Source organism: Aythya ferina (genome assembly GCF_964211825.1).
Source record: "Aythya ferina genome assembly, chromosome: 5".
Taxonomy (NCBI): Eukaryota; Metazoa; Chordata; class Aves; order Anseriformes; family Anatidae; genus Aythya; species Aythya ferina.
Genome location: NC_140301.1, coordinates 56822278 through 56842237, shown reverse-complemented (window position 1 = coordinate 56842237; position 19960 = coordinate 56822278). Strand labels below are relative to the sequence as shown.

The 19960-nt window shown below is 42.6% G+C and overlaps 1 protein-coding gene across 1 annotated transcript; it reads left to right on the top strand.

The window, feature by feature from the left end:
• Nucleotides 1-9454: 9454 nt before the first annotated feature.
• On the top strand, nt 9455-13762 carry GPR132 (G protein-coupled receptor 132). The gene is made up of 2 exons (XM_084520140.1): nt 9455-10976; nt 12241-13762. Exon 1 carries the CDS (start codon nt 9480-9482, stop codon nt 10584-10586), a length of 1107 nt encoding a protein of 368 aa, XP_084376266.1. The 5' UTR covers nt 9455-9479; the 3' UTR covers nt 10587-10976; nt 12241-13762.
• The last annotated feature ends 6198 nt before the right edge of the window (nt 13763-19960 follow it).

The following is a 19960-nucleotide window of genomic DNA, read 5'->3' as shown; positions in this document are numbered from 1 at the left end:
ATCTGTCAGTAGACAAGGATGAACAAAGAAGAGATCACTGAAGAGCTATGAGGAAAGAGCCAAGATTTGTCTCCACCTTTGTGCCAAGGATTGGAAAGTGGGCCCCACGAGCCACCTGGGCCACAAGATAGAGCAGTGGGGTGATCCCAAATCCCCAGTGCCTGCAACTGTTAACGCAGCAGTAGGAAGGCTCAGGCCTGTGGGCTGAAGGCAGGCTGCAGCAGTCACAATCTGCCTCACATGGCCATCACACTACCAGGGAGGGCCAACTCCCTGATATCCCCCAGTTCTTTTGGGAACCCAGAGCTGCATTCATTTTCATGTTAACCCTCTGTGACAAATTTTCTGGTGATTGGTTGTTTTGAACATCTGGGAGCACCCCAGGGGGTTCCAGAGATGCTGTGCATGGGAATCCCCCTCTCAACTCTTTCTTCCAAGACTCGATGATTTCGGCATGAACTAAGCAGAAAGTCTGGCCAGTTAATTTTTTAGATAAGCCACTCGAGTAACAGAAGCCTTATTTAAATAGCCTTCACTCCTAAGGCTGTCAGTTATAGCTGTGCTAGCTTTATGGAGGCATCAAGCATGACTGCCTACTGGTTTTATGTCTGGGGAAAAAGTGGGTGTGAAACAGCAGCACAAAACTTGCCAGTCTCAGGGCTGTTCTCAGCTCTTCACTTTCACCACATCTGCTCCAAAATCTATGCTTCCCTCAACCTTTTGACATCGCTGGCTTTGTAGTTTGACCTCAAATTTATGACTGCATTTCTGAGGCTCCTGATGGCTCTCCTGATTATGAATCAATTCCTCTGACCATGGTACATTTTCTAGAAAATCTGATAGGTATAATAAAATAAATCTGGTTGGCAACATCATTTCTCTGATGTTTTCAAGGAGAACTTTTCTCAGTCACCAGCACCAAAAGTCCCAAAATCATGAATCATGGACTCAGAGTCATGAGACTGGGGAAAAATAGTCGACTGATATGGGGGACTTGGGAGTCTGTTTTTCAGCTGTGAATTTCCCCTATCTACTCTCTCATCCTTTACCATGTATGACATGTATATAGTTTTACCTACCACCTTGACTGAGGTAGTTTTAAACCCTGTAGCTGAAGCTTTCATTTTTACATTTCTCTCTTATCTGCCTGGCATTGTTTTTTCATCTACAGTCCCTCACCAGCCAGTGTAATAGGAACATAAGATGCCCGTTTTATGGAAGGATTGCAGTTTTGAGCCACGTCATTCATCAACCCTGAATTACGTGACAGTTCACCTCATTGTCCCCACAGCTGCTTATTTTAGCACAATAGTATGTTTAAGGAAGTGGATGTGCGGATCTAGGCAAATGACCACACACACGTATTTAAAACCTCTGGTTACTAAGAGTTCACATCTATGAACATTGTATCACGAAATAAATCAAACGCTTTCTTCTTATCAGAAATGGTTGCTCCTCCTGAATGCCAGATGATGAATATCTTCTCTCTTCTGACAAATATGTTCCTTTAATATATATATATATATTATTATTTTTTAATGACCACTTATATATGCAGTATAAAGTTATTTATTGAAACTGTATAACTGATCTCAAGGTTCAGCTGCTTCCTCACAGCAGCTATTTGTGGTTCCTGGCAGTGGTCTGCAAATGCTCCATAGCTGCTTTAACCAGCAATAGTGAACAGAGAGATTATCTGCTTTCACCACAATGCTCTCTGTCTGGTGTCTCACAGTTGGAGATTGTTGCAACCACTGATGTAGGAGTGCTTACTTCTCACAAAAAAACTACCTAAACTTCAGATGACTACATTTGATTATCAAAACAAAGCCTATGCCTTGCGTTGGTTCAGCAGAAGGATGCATAGAGATATTTCTTGTTTCATAAGAGTCTTCTCCGTGGCCACAACAGCCAGAGAATGCTCAAAAGAGGGCAAAACTCAAATAGAAATCTAACAAATGGACAAAAATTGCCAGTTTCATATTTCAGGAATCACATGGAAGGCTTTTGTATGGTTTTGGTTTTCATGAGTTGGTATTAAAAATGCCTCATACAGTTTTTATTTATCTCTGCATTCAAATCCCATGAATGCTTTCCCCTTCATTAAGCTAGGATGGAGGCAGCCGTTGTAAGATGGAGCTGCGCTCAGCCTGGATTCCTCATATAGTCCTCTAGCTTTGAAGTACCTTTTTTTTTTTTATTATTTTTTTTATTTTTTATTTTTTTTTTTTTCCTCTCTCTCTCTATACAGAATTTTGAAACAATATGGTGTCAAATCCCATTGCCTTGTGTATGTCATTAAAAATGGTCAGTCTGCTGGGTAAATAAGTGGAGCTGCTGCTGCCTTTCCTTTACATGCTGAGCCTGCCTGAAAGGAATGACTTTATGTATTAGTCTCTTTATTACTAATGAAGGGAATAATAAAAAAAAATAATAATAATAATAAAAAAATCACTGACTTGATGGGCTAATAGGTCATAATCTTTTTTTATCCACAGAAATAGCAAAAACATTGTTTACTTTCAAGAACAGCAGAGCAACTAATCCACAACAATTTCTTACTTTCTATTAAGGTTAACAGACACAAAAGCTAGTGGCTGGAAACTCAAGAGACAGGTAACATAGTTTCTGCGTGAGAAAGAGAAGCCTAGATTCAGAATGGGAGTGATGTGGCTGGTGATGAGTATTGTAGGTGGTACATCTGCCATATTTAGGAACTGATGACTCACGATACTAGATTTGAGCGGTCAGACCAACATTATCTTTGTAATACTGTGTCAAATATTTATGGTACCACATACTACTAAGAAAAGCACACAAAACAAAGAGAAACTCAGGTCCTGTTTCATTAAAGGCTGATTTACACTTTAAAATATGAGTGAGGGCTGATATCCTTCACAAATACTGGGGGCAGGAAGGGAGGTGTGAAGGGCTGGTTTGTTTTTATCTTAATCATTACAAGGATAGCTTTATTTTATTATTATTATCATTACTAATCTCCAAATAAGCCCCTCAAAATTCTCATCTCTACCAATAATTCTTGGCATAGAAGGATGATTGGAAAATGATTTGAAAATGAAAAATATATAAATAATGTGCTCTGCTGATATACTTGTATTCATGTATTCATGTTACGGCTTTCAGTGTGTCTTTTTTCTTTTCTGCCCTTCTGTATCTCAGGTGAATTAATCAAAAGGCTTTCAACCAGTGCTGTGTTCAACTATTGTGTTTTTTTCTACCTCCCCTGAATTGTATCTGAAAATTTCTTTTTATGCCTTTCCTAATGGTGGTTATTTTATTGCTCTAACTTCTTTGTTGGAAATCAAAAGTTTTACATGAGCAGCTAATAACAACAGACAACTGCAAAATAAAGCCTTTTGCTTTCCCCCTCATTTTCACTTCCCTCTTTACACCTAGCGTTAGCAAAAGCACTTCAGAATCTTCAGGGAAGATCACATATTAATGCAACTGGCCTGGATATGCAGCAGCAGCACTCAGTGAAGCTTGTCAAGTCTCCACACTTCTCAGGACCCTTCTCAGGACCCTGTTCTGCTTCATGCAGGACCAGACTCCAGTGAGGATCTTTAAATCTGAAACAATAAGCTCTAAGTTAACAGGCTCACAGAAGCTCACGTGTTCTTCAGGACTTAGCAGTTAAGTTTTCAAAGTAAAACCAAAAAAAAAAAAGTGATGTGGTTGGAGTGGCTGTCCATCTGCTATGTGGCTCAAATGACCACAAGCACTGCTTACCCAAGGTGTTTTACTTAGGACTTGCAGCATCCACACAGGTGCCTGGTGGAGTACTTTTGGTGCAAAGGCCCCTAAATAGTCAGGAGAGACCAGCAGCACCTCCGGAGGTTGGTGGAGGGTGCAGTTCACATTCAGGCTAAGCTGCTCTCAATACAGCCTCTCCCTCCATCTGCTTCTGGCTGCTCTGCTCCTGGCCACATGCTACTGCTAATCCCCTTGTGCCTGCCCAGCTGCTGCTGTGACCCTGGAAGGCCAATTCAAAAAGGCAAACTGATGGACAACTGACCCAGATAGAAAAGGAGACGCATTTTCTGCTAGCTTACCACTCTGCATGAGTTCACTGCAGGGTCAGGCAATGAACTGGTCAGGGAGAAGGCAGAGAAAAGATCGGTGACAGTCAGGCTGTTATTCTGATGTGGCTGTGATGTGAAACCACATTCTCACAGCATCCCAGGTTCATGGTCTCATGTCCCACGAGCTGTGTGGGACATCTCTGCAGGATAGTTCAATGCTCTCTCATGCCGGGCAAGCGAGAGGACAGAAGACCACCACACAGGCTCTCCTGTGCAATAGCACTGTGCTTTGGCCCCGAGCCACAATATGGGACATCTGATTCCTAGATCAAACATCAGTGCAGTGTTTGAATTCAGATCTGCCACTGTCTAGGAAAGCCCAAGAACTCTTCCTTTCCATTCCTCCCAGTAAAGCTGGGCTGCCAGCCATAAGAGATGCTAAGTGCAGTGGATCAAGGACAGAGGGAGAAAAGGGCAGGCAATTTCAAGAAGCTTTTATGGACCCATTTGGTAGGCCATCAGCAAGACAGAATCACAAAATCACAGAATCATCCAGGTTGGAAGAGACCTCCAAGATCACCTAGTCCAACCTCTGACCTAACACTAACAAGTCCTCCACTAAACTTCATCATTAAGCTCTAAATCTAAACGCCTTTTAAAGACTTCCAGGGCATTTCTGCTGCTTTTTTACCACACATCAAGAAAATTGGATTTCACATCCAACTTGCCTCTTCCATCCACACCCTTTTTACTTGAGCATCTCAACATGCCCTGACCTCTTCTAGGATTTTCTCTGTGTAAGATCTCAATACATTAGAGCAGGTAGGCACTCCATTTTAGGAGCAAGAAATGTAATTACCTATTTGTCTAACAAGTGGGAACATAACACAGTGAGATTAGAAGCCCTACCAGAGATCTACCTTCCCCAATATTGTGAGTATAACCCAGGCCAAGAGCAGATGTCCAAGGAAGAGGGTAAATATAGAGTAGGCTCACAGCAAATATTCTGCAGTAGATTATCCCATCTTACTGTGATTTGTGCTCAGGTGCTTACCAGAGGTGTTGTCTCTGTTCTGTCAACAAACCAGGAAGATGAGATATTTTATAGGTGATAAACATGCATGTGCTGACTGAGGTTTGAGTCTTACTCGGTGAGCCTCGGGGAACAAGAAGCTCCTGCATGCTGCTAAGTATGTGTTGAGCTGTTGAAGCAAAACACAACCAGCATCTGATGTTAACACCTAACAGTAGCTGGTAAGCCCTAGCAGAAACAGAACTGTCACAGAAAGGAGGGGACAGCTACTTTGGACAGGCTGTGCTCAACAGATTAGCCTGCTGCCTCCAGTGAGGTGTCCACGGGTTACCAGATGCTCCTTTAGACAAAGCAGTAGGATCGTGAATGCTGCATTAGGGAGATGTGGGGATTCAGCTATCGCAGCCCAGCCACCACAGAGGAAGACAGGACTTCGAGTCCTCTGGGATGAGCAGGGCATGAAAACAGCAGACTCTAAAGGCCTGCATAATAACATGCATTCAGTTCCAGTGAGTCAGTATTACAAGGAGAATTTTCATGAATTGCCTGTTCAGTGCTGCTTTCTGATCTGCAGTTTGAGGGCAAAAACCCTCTCCAGTCCTGGTGAGCTGAGCAGAAATTGTCAAGCTCAGGGCCAGAAGACTGCTCTGGATAGGGCCCAGAGCCAGGAGAAAGGCAGGGGGCGAGGGGAGCAAACGGATGCCCTCCCCTCCTCCTTCCTGGAACAGGGCTGCTAACGGGAGCATTATTGCTGGGAAGGATCCAGGCTCCTGAGCTGACAGGCCAGACCTTTGCAAAAGGCACCAGGCACGTGTTTTTTTCTTCCTGAGTGTAAATTCATGCCTGTGACTGCTCTTTGTTGGTTGAGACTTTGCGGCTGGCAGCTGGCAAGGGTCTCCTGAGCCCAGCATCGTCCCTGTGGTTGAGGCGCTGCACTGACAGACAAGAAAAAAAAAAAAAAAAAAAAAAAAAAAAGCCTGGTGCAGGCAGATTAAAAAGTCACATGCATCTCCTTCCTGAGGCTCTCACCGGTGCCAGACACACAGGAAGGAGACATGGCCTTGAGGCAGGGCCTTGCCTCTCCCTCATCACTTGGCTGATGCAGAGAGGAGGCACCGGGACAGGCTCCATGCCTCTCCCTGCCCCCCCAGCACCCGCAGACCTTCCTGAGGAAGAGCACGGTGCAGAGAGGAAGAAGCAGGCTGGGAGCAGTGGCAGTGCACAGCAGAGCCCTGCTGATGGGCCTGTGCTGCTCCGTCCCCTCCTTTCTTGTGCTGCACACATGCACAGACATCATGGGGGACACGGGAGGAGGCAAGAGGCCCAAAAGCCCTGAAGAGCTGGGCCTGGAGAAACTGAGGAGCAGAGCAGGAAGGGAGGAGGCAAAGGAAGGTGGCAAGCAAAAGAAACATTGGGAACTGTGTGTCTACAGAATAAGTCCTCTTTGGGAACATGTGTCTAAAGAATGGCTTCTACCACTTCCTTCCTGCTCTGCACCATTGCTGGCTGCTTGCTGGTGAGGCAGGTACCTCAGGGGGAAGCATGCCTTCGCACAACGAGTGGCGAGCAACAGGCGTAGGCAGTGCAAAAAGAAGAATTCGCAGACAAACAGGGCCAAGAAGCACATGAAGCCCTGGGGGAGGGGAGGAGAGTGCACCTTCAACCACTCGGAGAGGTTTTGTGTGCTACAGTGTTGTTGCTCATGGCTGAGACAGCATGCGACTGTGCCACGTCCCCACCTCGGCTGCCGCTGCCTCCATCACCTCCATCACCTGGTTCATTCACCTGCTGTGCTTCACAGCTCTGTTTTCAAGGCACCTTTGTGTTACACAGGTTCCTGGTGGTCTCACATCGCTCAGATGCAAGGAGAGGACGAGCTCTCCTATGCCATGCTCTGGGTGAGGTCTGGCACAGAATCTCTGCTGACCCAGAAATCAAACGCTGCCTTTATCTCCCCTCCACCACTGTTTGGTTGGTGGCCTGCAGAAGGCCTCATCTCATTGACCCAAGGTGGCAGGTGCCCAGAGGCAGAAAGAAATGAATGTCACTCCTTATCACAACTATCACATTTCTAAATAAATACCAGCTATGACTACACTTTCACTGCTAGGAAAAAAAAAAAAAAAAAAAAAAAAAAAAAAAAAGGAAGCAAATTCGAAAACGTTGCAACAGCCCTGCTGAGTCCTGTGCCGTCTTCCCCCCACACAGTAGTGAGGATCCTCTTCTTCAGTCATCCTGAAGCTGGGACATATGAAACTAAAGGAAGCTTCAGATCCTCCTAGAGAGGACCTGAACATATCCATTGGACACCAGATGGTCCAGCTCTCAGATGAGGAGACGTGTCCCTCTGGCACTTGTCTGGATCGAGGTATTGTGGTCTGACTAACACAGTGGCCACTGCCTGCTAACCTCTAAAGGTTTCAGCATGCAAGCGGAGCATGGTTTGCCGCAGAGGGAAGTAGAAGGTAGACACTGAGCAGGTCACACCCTACAGTGTACTTCTTCCACACCAGCAGCACTTTCTCAGTTCCTGTGTCTACAGAGTCCCCATTCCAAGTGTCACCCTGAGGAACAGCTTTCTGTGCCACCAGTGCTGGGGATGGCAGGTACTGCTGCCATTGCCCCACCTGCTTGCTTACCAAGACTGGAAATGCATCTTCAATCCGAAGCTGCTGTCACTGGGGCTCTGACTGTGTTTGTGTACTTGCTGCACATGAACACATTTTGGCATAGGCCAGGAGGACTTGGTCTTTATGGCTGTGGCTAGCACATCACTGCTGTGAGGATTTTGCAGCCTAAGGCAGCCTGCATCCATTTCCTCATACCATCCTTATCTGCATTAACTGAACTAGCTCAGGGGACTGAATGTCCCTCAGGCTATCTTGAATGATAGGTGCTCTGTTAGGCATTCAGGTGGAGCTGCTTATGCAGCCCCAGGGAGGGGCTACCTCCCTGAGGTAGCCTACCCTCCCAGAGATGTAGGAGACAATGCAGGTCCTCACTGTCCTGGGAGCAGACTGCTTCCCCCTATGTCTCCTTGAGATTGGCCCAAACCAACAAAAAATAAATGTTCATAGGCTGACACAAGCTACTTTCTCCTCTGCATGAACACAAGGTTAAAGAAATTGCTCGTTCACAGTGAGGACGAAGGCTCATACCCCACCTCTGTGTGAAGGGACTCAACACTACCAACACATCTCCCCTTGGCAGTTAGCTGACTGTACCCTGGAGCAGGTGTCCACCTGAGTGCCCAAAAATCAGGCCAGACTAGATCTCTTCTTATTAAGTGTCTTGCACCGCAGGCAACTTCAACTCATAAATACAGGAAAGTACAAGTTCTAAGAGAATACAACACCATTACAGCACATTCACCTCCATGTTCCTCTCTTCACTTGGTAGGAGATTTCCTTATGGAAGTCGTGTGACGTTGCAAGAAATGCTTCTCCTAGCACTACATAACACTAACCAAATGCCAAGTCTGCTCTTGTGTATGGTTGCCTTGGAAAGGTGTTTTTGTAACCACTCCTTTTCAAGGAGCATTAATTTTCTTCACCACCATTTCTTAAAAGCATACATATTCTTCTCTTCGATCTTGTTTACTTCCTTTCATTACACATTTCCTGTTGTTTCCCAGAGGTATCAAACAGATGTGGTAGGCAGTTTTGCTGACTTGCTATGGTGAATGTTACATAGCACTACAAGTTTTTGCTCCTCATCTACAGTTATTCATTGAGAGAGGTGTGAATTATCTAGATCTGAACCACTGTGCTTTATTACAGTGTGGAAGTGCATGCCAGTATCCAGATTCTAGTTCCTGTATGCTGGGTAGTCTCTGATACATTAAGTGCCCCCAACCAATTGAGATAATTGTCCCATTTGACCAGAAATGATAGCTTCTTCTACCAGCCTCCATCTGAAATCTCAGCAGTTTGCAATTTTTGTTACTGAGTTTGAAAAAAAAAAAAAAAAAAAAAAAAAAAAATGGAGATTTATGCCCTTAATGCTGTTAATTTCCTCTGCAAAGCGACTTTAGTATTTGGTCAGCAGCTCGATTCTTATGTCTTATTTATGAGGCAGCCTGGTTTAAGGTCAGTCCCCAGCCCCTGTTTTAGTGACTAGGCGTGCTATAGTCAAGAAATTCCTTGTGAGGAAAGGCACTTCTTCCTGGAACTAAATCAAACCTGGCTTCCAGGGGATACTACAGAAGAGTAGCAGGTCTTGGAAAGCTCACCTGTCCTAGATGGTTTCCCAAGACAAGCATCCCATTTGTTCCCCTGCGATGCCCTTACACTTATGGGACTTTAACCTTTACTGGCACATCTCTAAGTGATACAAATGTTAACTTTCTATTTTGCCTTTTCTGATTCTCAGGAAAAAAAAAAAAAAACAGCTGGAAAGAAATCATGGCAAATTCTACAGACTGTCTCACAACTGTAAAGGATAATGTCACCATTTGCAAAGGCATTTCCTACAAAGACAGCAAGACACTTCTCATTGCTGTTTACAGCTTTGTTTTTGCAGTCGGCCTTCCAGCAAATTGCATAACTTCCCTGCTTACATTTATGCAAATCCAAAGGAACAAAGTAGTTGCCATCTACATTTTCAGTTTATCTTTGTGTGAGCTGATGTATTTAAGTACCTTGCCTCTCTGGATTATCTATGTACAAAATGAGCACAAATGGTACATGGGTGAACAGATTTGCAAAATAACAGGATTCATTTTTTTCTGCAACATATACATCAGCATTCTGCTTTTGTGCTGTATTTCTGTGGATCGCTATGTGGCATTGGTGTACGCTCTGGAATCAAGGGGAAGAAGAGAACGGAAAAAGGCAATCATAATAGTATGCTTTCTCGTTGCTGTGGTTACAATAATCCACAGTCCAGTATTTCACATGAAGAGTATACATAACGATACCTGCTTTGAGACTTTACCCCTTGACAAAACACTGGCTTCTTTCGGCTTTGCCAGATTCCTATTTGGATTCGCCATACCTTTCATGATCCTCATTTTCACAAACTACAAAATTTTCCAAAGTACAAAAACAAGTACCAGCTTGACTTGTCGCCAGAAGACCAAAGTGAAGTATCTGGCAATTGCCATTATTGTAATTTTCCTGATCTGCTTTTCTCCCTACCATGTGGTACTCTTAATAAGGTCTGTATACTTTCTGCTTCATACAGATTGCTCATGTCCATTTGAAAAAGACATATACCCAGTTTTTACAGTGTTTCTGTGTTTATCCACTGCAAACAGTGTTGCCGATCCAATTATTTACGTGCTGGTTAGTGAAAACGTCAGAAAAGACATTTTAAGGACTCTGAGAAGATGGAGGTCGAACTCATCCAGGTTCAACTCATCTCTTAGTCATAAGAGTGAGAGCAACAGACAGAAAACATCAAAAGAATTGCAGGAAGGAGTACAAAGAGAAGAAAACAAAGAAATAGCAAATTCATCCCCCATTGAAAAGACCTGTCATACCAGCAAAGACCCAGAAGGTGGTAGCTAGCAGTTCGCTGCTGCACCTAGCTGCTGACAGCACGTAAGAAGTTCCAAACTTGAGCTGCAGGCTGCTTGCTGCAGCACACAAGTATTTACATGCTGACGTCTGAAGGAAGGTTTTTTTACATTACGTGGGCCAGCAACTCCTAGAGGACTCTACAGGAATGATGCTTCTTATTTATGTTTCTCTCCTACGATAAAGTTTGCCCACCGCTATCATCAATGCAAACCTTGCTTTGTGAAGGACATGTGGAATAAACTATGAAATTTACTGTGACTCAGACTGAAGTCTTAAAATCTCATTTTTTTTGGAACTACTCTTCTCCTTTCACAAACTGAGAGACGGTTTTATCTTCGGAGTTGGACAAAAAAGAAACACCATACCTAGGAAAACAATGTAAGGCCCATTCTTCTGGTTGAAATTACTAGTCCTCAAGAAGGTACATGTTAGATTCTCATACACATGCACCGTTGTTAACGTTTGCGGTTAACCAGTGGAAAATATTAAAAATGAGGAAGTCTTTCAATAAGAGCCTTGAAAATGTTCCTAATACAGAAGTATGCAGCTTAATCTACCTTGCACATTCTGAATATAATTGAGGGCAAAATAGTGTCCTGAAAACACATAGCAACAGTACTACAGTGTTACTTGAGAAACAGCACAGTCCTGATATTTTTAAAAATGTACATTTCTAATGCTTAATATTTTAGAATTAGTAGATTTTACGTGTTTTGCTGCAAATTCTGGAATGCACTGAAGTATATAGAAAATGTATAAATTTCCAAGTGGAATTGGGGACTGTTTTTATGCTATCTCTGAACATTTGTTGAAGTTGTGTTTCATTTCTGACTAAGATAACATTTCCCTCCCAGTATTGATCTGTTGTTTTTCTCAGTGTGTAGGAGTCTATACAAGAGGTAAGAGCCTTACAGAAAAATGAAGGGTGGCAGCATGGAGAATGTAGTCCCTTTTGCACGTAGAGAGAGACTGCCTTGGACATGCTGGTGGTGCATAATGAGACTATGCTGGACAGATTTCGTTGTTACTGCCACTGCTTTTGTTGTGAATAAATTACTGATGGCAGTATCCTGTGCCTTCAAACCAGAAATTACAACATAAGAATCGTATAAACCTGCCACCTGGCAAGATTTAACTGAACACTTTCTTCATATTTGTATGTGATCAAAATAAAACAGGAAAAGATCATGAACCAATTGCATGTTTATTTGAGTACAAGTTTCTAAAGTGTTCCATGGTGTCATTCTGCTTTATCTGCAATGTTGTATTTCAGTAATATTTTTTAAATGCCATTAATGTCCACATTGCTGAATTGAACTAATATTAGACAAGGTTAATGTAAATATTTGTTAATGTTTTTAAATTGTCATAGATATTTCTGTACTTTATGCTTGATACTTACACAGTTTTGGAAAGAAGCATTGTGCCAAAATGGCATTTCCTCAAGTTATTGTATTTATGATGTATTTAATTTTTGTATTATTTAACGACTCCTCTGGCATCTTTCTATGAAATGTTTGTGTCCTCAAAAATTGTTCACATGGTACTGAATGGACTAGAATATTGTTTCTAGGAAAAATGTGAAATTCTGTTGTGATGTTAATTAACAAATAGTGTTTTTCTATTTCCATATGCTTCCTAGAGATCAAACTCTCTAAGGTGTAAAGGAGAAATTTGTGAAGTGCTGAATACCCGCAACTTTGCTGCAAATCAGACTTTCCATTACTAAAAAAAATCAGTAGCAGGCGTTGCTCGTAACAGCCCCAGTGGTGTTGGTTTATCGCTGAAGATGTGTATGCAAACTGCACCAACCTCAGGATTTTCGTAGTCTGACCGTAAAACTTTGATGAATAACAGCAGTGAATTTGGAAGAAACCAAAGAGACAGACTTCTGAACTGGCTGAAATGGATGCAAATTAGATATTCACCCTGATGAATTTAGAAATCTCTCTTTGATGTTTTTTCTCTGATAAAAAGTGAGTGTATTTAGAGCAAACAATATTGGAGTCCAGGGGCACAGAAGCAGGGGACAGGAATTAGGGTCTGATGCAACAACAGTAATTCTTTTTCCTTGCCTAATTTACCTGCTTTTCCAAATTACTTTATCATTGTGCATCTTAATGAAAATCCTTGGAGCACCTGTGTCCAGCCAGGCTCTGAAATAAACCCCTCTGCAGCCTAATCTAACTTCAGAGATGACCTACACAATCTCCAGCGGTGCTTTCTAACCTAAATTATTCTGTGACAGAATGCTGAAGGGATTACAGAGGCCAGGTACCAAGCAACGTATCCATACGGGAAAACTGCAAAATCCTAACTTCTTTAGAAGTTATAAGTAGAACAACAGTTTTGTGGCTAAGTGAAGACACCAAGAAATGTTATTTCCATGTTGTTAAAATATCCCATCAGGTACTGACTGTTCCCATGTGATAAATTGAAGCTTGTGATGTCAGTGTTTTGTCACACAGCATCTGATTATGCTACAGGGCAAAGGAAGAATCTCAGTACTGGGACGCTGGCTGGAGACCCAGCAAAGGACACTATTAGGATCAGAACAGATCTGAAAGGTTGCCTGAATGTGTGGATCTTTCCATCATTCCTCCCTGGAAGGCAAACACCAGTGAGCCTGCAGGGATCACTTCACTCTGTGAAGAACAATTCACCTACTACATCTTACCTGCAGTTCTCAACCCAGCTGTCTGCATCTGCCCCTGGTAACCTGCCAGCTTTCTCAACTCATCTTAAGCTATAAGATGACTTGGAGAGAGTACAGAACCAAACCTAGGCTGTGCTTCCTAACTTGATCTTTAGACGGACAGGTTTCCACAGAGATGTAGGACCATAGAATCACAGAATCACAGAACATCCAGAGTTGGAAGAGACCCATGAGGATCGTCAAGTCCAACTCCTGGCTCCACACAGTACCACACAAAAAATAACCATGTCTGAGAGCGGTGTCCAAGTGCTTCTTGAGCTCAGTCAGGCTCGGTGCTGTGACCACCACCCTGGGGAGCCTGTCCCAGTTCGCAACCACCCTCTGGGTGCAGAACCTTTCCCTAACCCCCAGCCTGACCCTTCCCTGTCCCAGCTCCATGCCGTTCCTTCAGGTCCTGTCACTTTCACCAGAGATAATAAAAAAAAAAAAAAAGATTATTTTATTTTTACATGTGTCTCAGCCATTCTTAGAGTACCTAGGAGATAAGTGGATTGCTGATCATTTTAAGTATGACGGTGAAGCATAAAGTGAATAATTTCTGACTATCAACTAGAGCTGGCCAAACTAGTTTTTGCAGATGATAGTACATATTTTTGTTTATTCATCATTTTAAACTATTTGCAAATACTGCACTTTTAAGTCTTTGCTTGTGGTAACACTCAGAAATCTCCACTCCTGTCTAAGAAGCAATCAGAATGCTCAGTAGCAAATTTTGCCTCAAGAGGACAGTTAAACTTCCTCTACAAAACATGCAAACCCAGCTATGAATAAACCCAGACTCTCTGAGCGTGACAAAGTTTCATCTGCAGCTGGTGATCCTGTAGCTGCTCTGATTCAGTCCCTGCTACCATGTATAACTCAATGCTGAATTTCTGTTTGATGCTGAGTGTTGACACATAACTCAGAACCAAGCTTTCAAAGAATCTTAGTTTTCCTTTTTGAGCATATTGTCTTCCTACAGGTCATGCTGTGGCATAGGTCTTTTAGGAAACATCCTCTAGAGAGCAAAATGAAGGCAAGTTTTCCTCCTAAGTTAGAATATTTGTCTTGTTTTCAAGCCAGTCCAAAATCATGGAACATATAAGGGTGGGGGATTGCACCAGAGAGCTGTAATCATTTTTTGAACACCTTTGGTGTGCAGGGGAAGCATTCAGGTGTCAGCATCCCCAGAGCTGGATCTCCCAGCATGTTCTCGGAGACTAGTGTCTAGAGATGAGGATATCACACCTACCAGTCCTCTCCATCTCTTCTACTCTCTTTTGGGATCTTTGCATCCTGCTGCACTTCGCCTTGTTCCCTGCACAACAAAGCTTTGCACAGGAGAGGGCGCTCCTCGTGTTCCGTTTGCACTAGGAATGCAGCAGGGCCTCCTGATGTGTGGATTTCAAGTAAAAGGAGAATGAAGAATAAAGAGAAATCTGTTATCCCAAATTAGACTAATACTAATATCCTGAGAATAGTTGCTAGTTGCTGTTCTCATAAGCAATTAGTAAGAAAAAGTAGGACTCTAAACTCAGTGTAATTTGGATTACTGATAACTTCTAGGGTTTTACTCTTACTCCATCCTGTAAGAAATGCTCACAGATAATGAAGCAAAAACCAGCCGTTCAGGCAGATGAAAAGTCTGCTGAGGAGGGACGATAAGCTATGTGGTAAGAATTTCACAGAACATCATATTAATATCATCTACGCAAGCAACCGCAGGATAAGACTTCTTAGTACACCATGAAATGATCCATCCTGTTTGGCAGCTTCAGTCTGTAACAGGGCCCATACATGATCACAAAGCATCCCCTGCATGTTCAAAGGTCTGTCTTGAAATACTTTCTTGAGGGAGGTGAAGAATCAAAGAGAAGAGATACTGTGGGAGAAGAGTGTTGTATGATATACAAAGTCCTGAAAAGCTTCCTAACCCTAGAGTCACAGATGTTCTGAACGAGTATGCAAATACCTGGGTGTTCAGAAAGTTACTTATAAATTCTTCAGTCTGAATCACAGTTCCCCATCTGTAAAATGGAACACTTCTTCCCTTGAGCATTGTCTGTCTTCTCTGTTTAAAGCACGGCCCCTTGCAGGGGATGCTAGAAGGAGCGAGCAGGTGTGCGTGGTGTGTGTGTTCCGTGTGTACTGCAGCGGGGCAGTGAACTGCGTGGAGGCGAATTTCAGCTACTGAAACACAAATTGTACTGAGTCAGCACTTTCAGGGGCAGCTTCAAAGCACTTTATTTGTTTCTATTTATTCCGGTCTCTAGGGGGAAAAAAAAAAAAAAAAAAAAAAAAAAAAAGCAGAATTTCGTTTAACTTATTTAATTTTGGCCCTTCTGCTAGTGACAAGGTTATTAGATCCTTGGGGATTTCACTGGGATTGGTCCTCAATGAGATATTTTAGGGTTTGGAGGAGTTTTGTTGCCTCCAGAGTGTAAGATTAAGTTAACAAAACAGATCCAGAGAATTGACTTCTAGACTGGAAACACTTAAGGCCAAGTGCTTGCAAGGCTCATGGTTGCTGTGGTGTTACAAGACTGAAATCAGCCAGTAATGCTAAGAGCATTTGCGGTTGCAGCTTTTGCACATAGCAGGCTGCTGCTGATAATCTTTCAAATCCTCGGTGCTTAGAGACTGTCCGTGTGGACACTGCTTCTCAAGCTCTTCTTTTCCTGGCAAAGAATTTGCAGGTTGGGAAGCACTTCCTTGATGCCAGATTTCTGGAGTAGGTGAGCCTCTGACAGCCTGAAACACTTGAGGCAACAGCACGGTCATTTACCTATTTGATTAATTTAGGGTAGCTTTCTCCCTTTCTTAATTACTGTTGAGGACAAGACTGGGCTCACACTACCCACTACAGGTAGTTTTTATTATTGTATGTTTGACATTTATCAGTGACTTGACAATATGTTGGATAAAGGACATTGGATAGGGTATTAAAGAAAATGCTGTAATTTTCCATTTAGCTGCATTTATGGTTCCTGTATATCTCTAAATCTTTTTTTTTTTTTTTTTTTTTTCAAAATTTTCCTAGACAAAATAGGGTTTATAAAAATTGATTGTCCACAGCTCTTGATGGAGTGGTGTGCTTACCTGCACCACTTGCAGTAATAGCTCCACAAAAGCAGAATTCAGAGAAGTGTGATCCCAGAGCTCAGCAAGGGGCCTTCTCTAATGAGAGGCTGTGGGCCCTGTGTGCTTTATCCAAGGACCAGTCACTCCAGAAACATTAAATCTTTGTATTTTTGTTTTCTTATCATTCAGTTTCAGATACCAGAACCTCTTCTTAGTCAAATTCCATGACGGGAAATAACACTGTACAAGGAAAAATCCCAGAAAACCATCATTTTCTCTGGAGATACTGAAAACCATTAAAAATAACTCCACACAAAGTAAAACCAAAGCTCTGAAACCAGTCCTCTTGCCCTGAAGGTTGTGGATAACAGAATGTGCATCTGAAGTTTTTTTGACTTTAAACTTCCAGGATTTGAAGGAAACATTTTCTGATGTAGAAAAGTAGCTTGTGTGTATGCTTACATCATGTGAAACAATATTAACATATAATCCTGATTTGTCTGCGTTTCAGTATCGTATGTCTAATTGACTAATATGAAGAAAAGCTTTTACGAAAGCAATGTATCGCTCAAATTGTCAACCTATAGTCACATACAGATCGTGAGTGCACTGCCTCTATTATGAACCATGCAACAGAAGTTTCTGAGTTCAGAAATGGCACAGAGAGGTTAATTCTCCTTTTTTTTTCCTATACTTCCAGGCTCTGTTCTGGATAAATATAATGTGTTTTCCAGTGTAATTCAAGCCCTGATCCTTTTAAGGCACGGGATTCCCGGAGTTTAAAGTAGGCACAAGAGGGCACCAGACTCTAGCCTATCTGTCCTCCTGCCGTCCTGGACTTCACGGTGGGAGGAAAAAAACATTCTCTCAAGCTCGCAGCCTGTAATCATAAATTTTTAAGACTTCGTGCTGCTAGGTAAACCACTCCGTACACATGAGTGTCTGTGCCTGTGTGCTTTCAGGCTCGTCACGCAGATAGCTGTTGAAGCAGACGCAAGGTTGGGTTACGATGTTTACCCAGCTACGGCAGAAACACACAACCTTTTTCAAATGGTGCCTGTGAGAAGAAAGAAAACCAAGTAGCATAAAACAGAACTGAAAACAAATAAGAAAAGTCATGCAGAGGAAAGGACAGAGCCAGTTCCCTTGTGTCACGCAATAAAACGTTGAGGGTGCCGGAGCTCGCCAGGATCTGCCCGTGATTTCCTGGAGAGGATGTCAGTGACGGGGAAACCACCCCAGGCATTCAGTTGAGCCAGGCAGTGCAGCATCTAAACACCACACAAATACTACATAATTCTTCCAGGAGCCCCTCTCAGCCTCCCTACCCGGGCAAACCCCTCTCACACTGTCCTGCTTCTACTCGCTGCAGCTCCCGTGACTTTATCACAAGTCCATTGGCCCTCGGTGCTATTTGTTAGTCACATTAAGTAAGGCCAATTAAACAGTTATTCTTCTGCTAACATCAGGCATTTTGAAATGATTGCTGGGAAACCGCTGGCCACCGGTAGAGCAGCAGGCGACACGAGTTAACATTCCTTCATTGCCACAGAAGCCAAGGCTGTCATCCCATCAAGGCACAGGACCCAGAGCAGAGAATGAGGCTCGCTCACAGCCTGTTATCTATGTTCATGCTCACGCTCCTAATTGGGTTAACCCTTTAACCGGATAAGTCAGACAGGCATTAACAATCCTTCCCTTAAGGGGAAAAAATATATATTACTTTTTAATAGCACATTTCATGCCCTAGTTTATCTACTTTTTATGCTTATTTTCAGATACCCTCCCTGAACTATAATTGCTGTCTTTGGACACATATATTTACAACATATTTTTTCTTATGGACTGTAATTCGGATAAGTCACCATCAAATCAACATCAGCAATAGCTTGTGGATATGGCATCTTTTACAGTTTAACCTATCAATTCATCAGACTCTAAAACAAAATTTGGAAACAATCCAAGCACTCCAATGTGCTACCACTGCCTTCATTTACTCTTCCAGGGAGCACACAGGGCCAATTTCACTTGCAGATAAACTGTTATTTCCACACCAGCTTATCCACTGTTCTCTTACCTATGCCAAATTCTATTTTCCTTATCAGAAGTGGTGGGTCAGAGGAAAATCCCGTTTCTGTTTTGGAAAATGTAAAACAACTAATGCTGTCAACAGTTTGTTGCTGAAGTCTCAGTTGGCACAATTAAGTGACTGTGGAAGAAAGTCAGTGTTTTGATTTTTTTTTCTACTTCCCTCCCCTAGTTTTCATGGTCCAAATTATTCACAGCTATAAAGAAAAATTAGAAACAAACAACTGGCCTAGATATTCTAAAAGAAATGTGTTAGCTTTATCCATGCTTTCAAATTATAACTCCCCAGTTTGCCACTACTGCAGAAATTCGTTTCCAGTTGATATTGTAATTTTCAGGGACACAACTTCTTGAAATAGCACAATGCCTTCCAAAAGGCTGATTTCAGGACAAAAACACTGCGAAATCAAAAGATGCAGAACAGCAAAGGTATAAGCCTCACATACAGACCAAAAGATCTCAAAGCTATACTCTAACGTATGTTCAAGGATATACGAAAAAGGAATTATTCATTAACTTCTTCAGCTTGCAACCGCTTCAGGCTATTTTGTTCTTACAGTATCTGCAGTTTTCAAAGGGAGGTAGAGCTGGTGAAGAAGAAAAGATCTTCGTATGCACAGCACAAACACATCATCAGAAGCAGACTAACTCCCGAGAAGAAAATATGGTACTTAGCTTGCTGCAAAGACAGGAATACCTTGTGTAGTGACAGGCTGCACATGTTTTATGAGCTTGTGGGTGCTATTTAATAGTAGATGCTTAGTTGCTATAGCAACTGTCATACCCTATGGTATTTATGCTTAGGTATGGAACACATATTTAAGCGGCACCAGACAACATGGCATTCAGGTGTCCAAGCTGTGTGTTTAAAAGAAAATCCCCGTTATGAAGCAAATAGGTGTGTTCCTTCAGTTGTTGGAAAATCTTTCTAACGTAACACTTGTACAACAAGAAAACTAGATTGTCCCTTATAAACACAGCACAGAGCTCCCACGATGATTTAGAAGAGGGCTTAGACACTTAAAGTAAAACCCCAAACAATGTTCAGCACTTTAAAACCCATCTTTGCAGACTGCCCCTGCGTATCTCGGAGACTTCTGCCGTTTGGTACAGAGCACTGAGCTTTGCCACTAGAGTTTCCTATCGCAGTATTACTGATCCTGTAGGTATTGCTTTACAAGTCCGAACTAAATTTTGTATCGTCTGCACTTTGTTCCTACCACAGATGTCCTACCACCACCACGAAGCCTCATACTGGTTTCTGTCCCCCGCCTGCCAGTGCACATATGCATTATTTATGTTTTCATGGCTGGGGTTTCTCAAGCACAGTTTGTAGTCCCTTCAGCTTTTGTAGTTTTGCGTATCACCCACCACTGAGAACACTTCCTCTGAATCCGCTGACAGATGCAAATCTTGCTTGGAAACATTATTTATATTTTTATTTTGTCACATCCTGGTGGCTGAGGACCACTGGCGGATACTGTAATACGAAGGCACT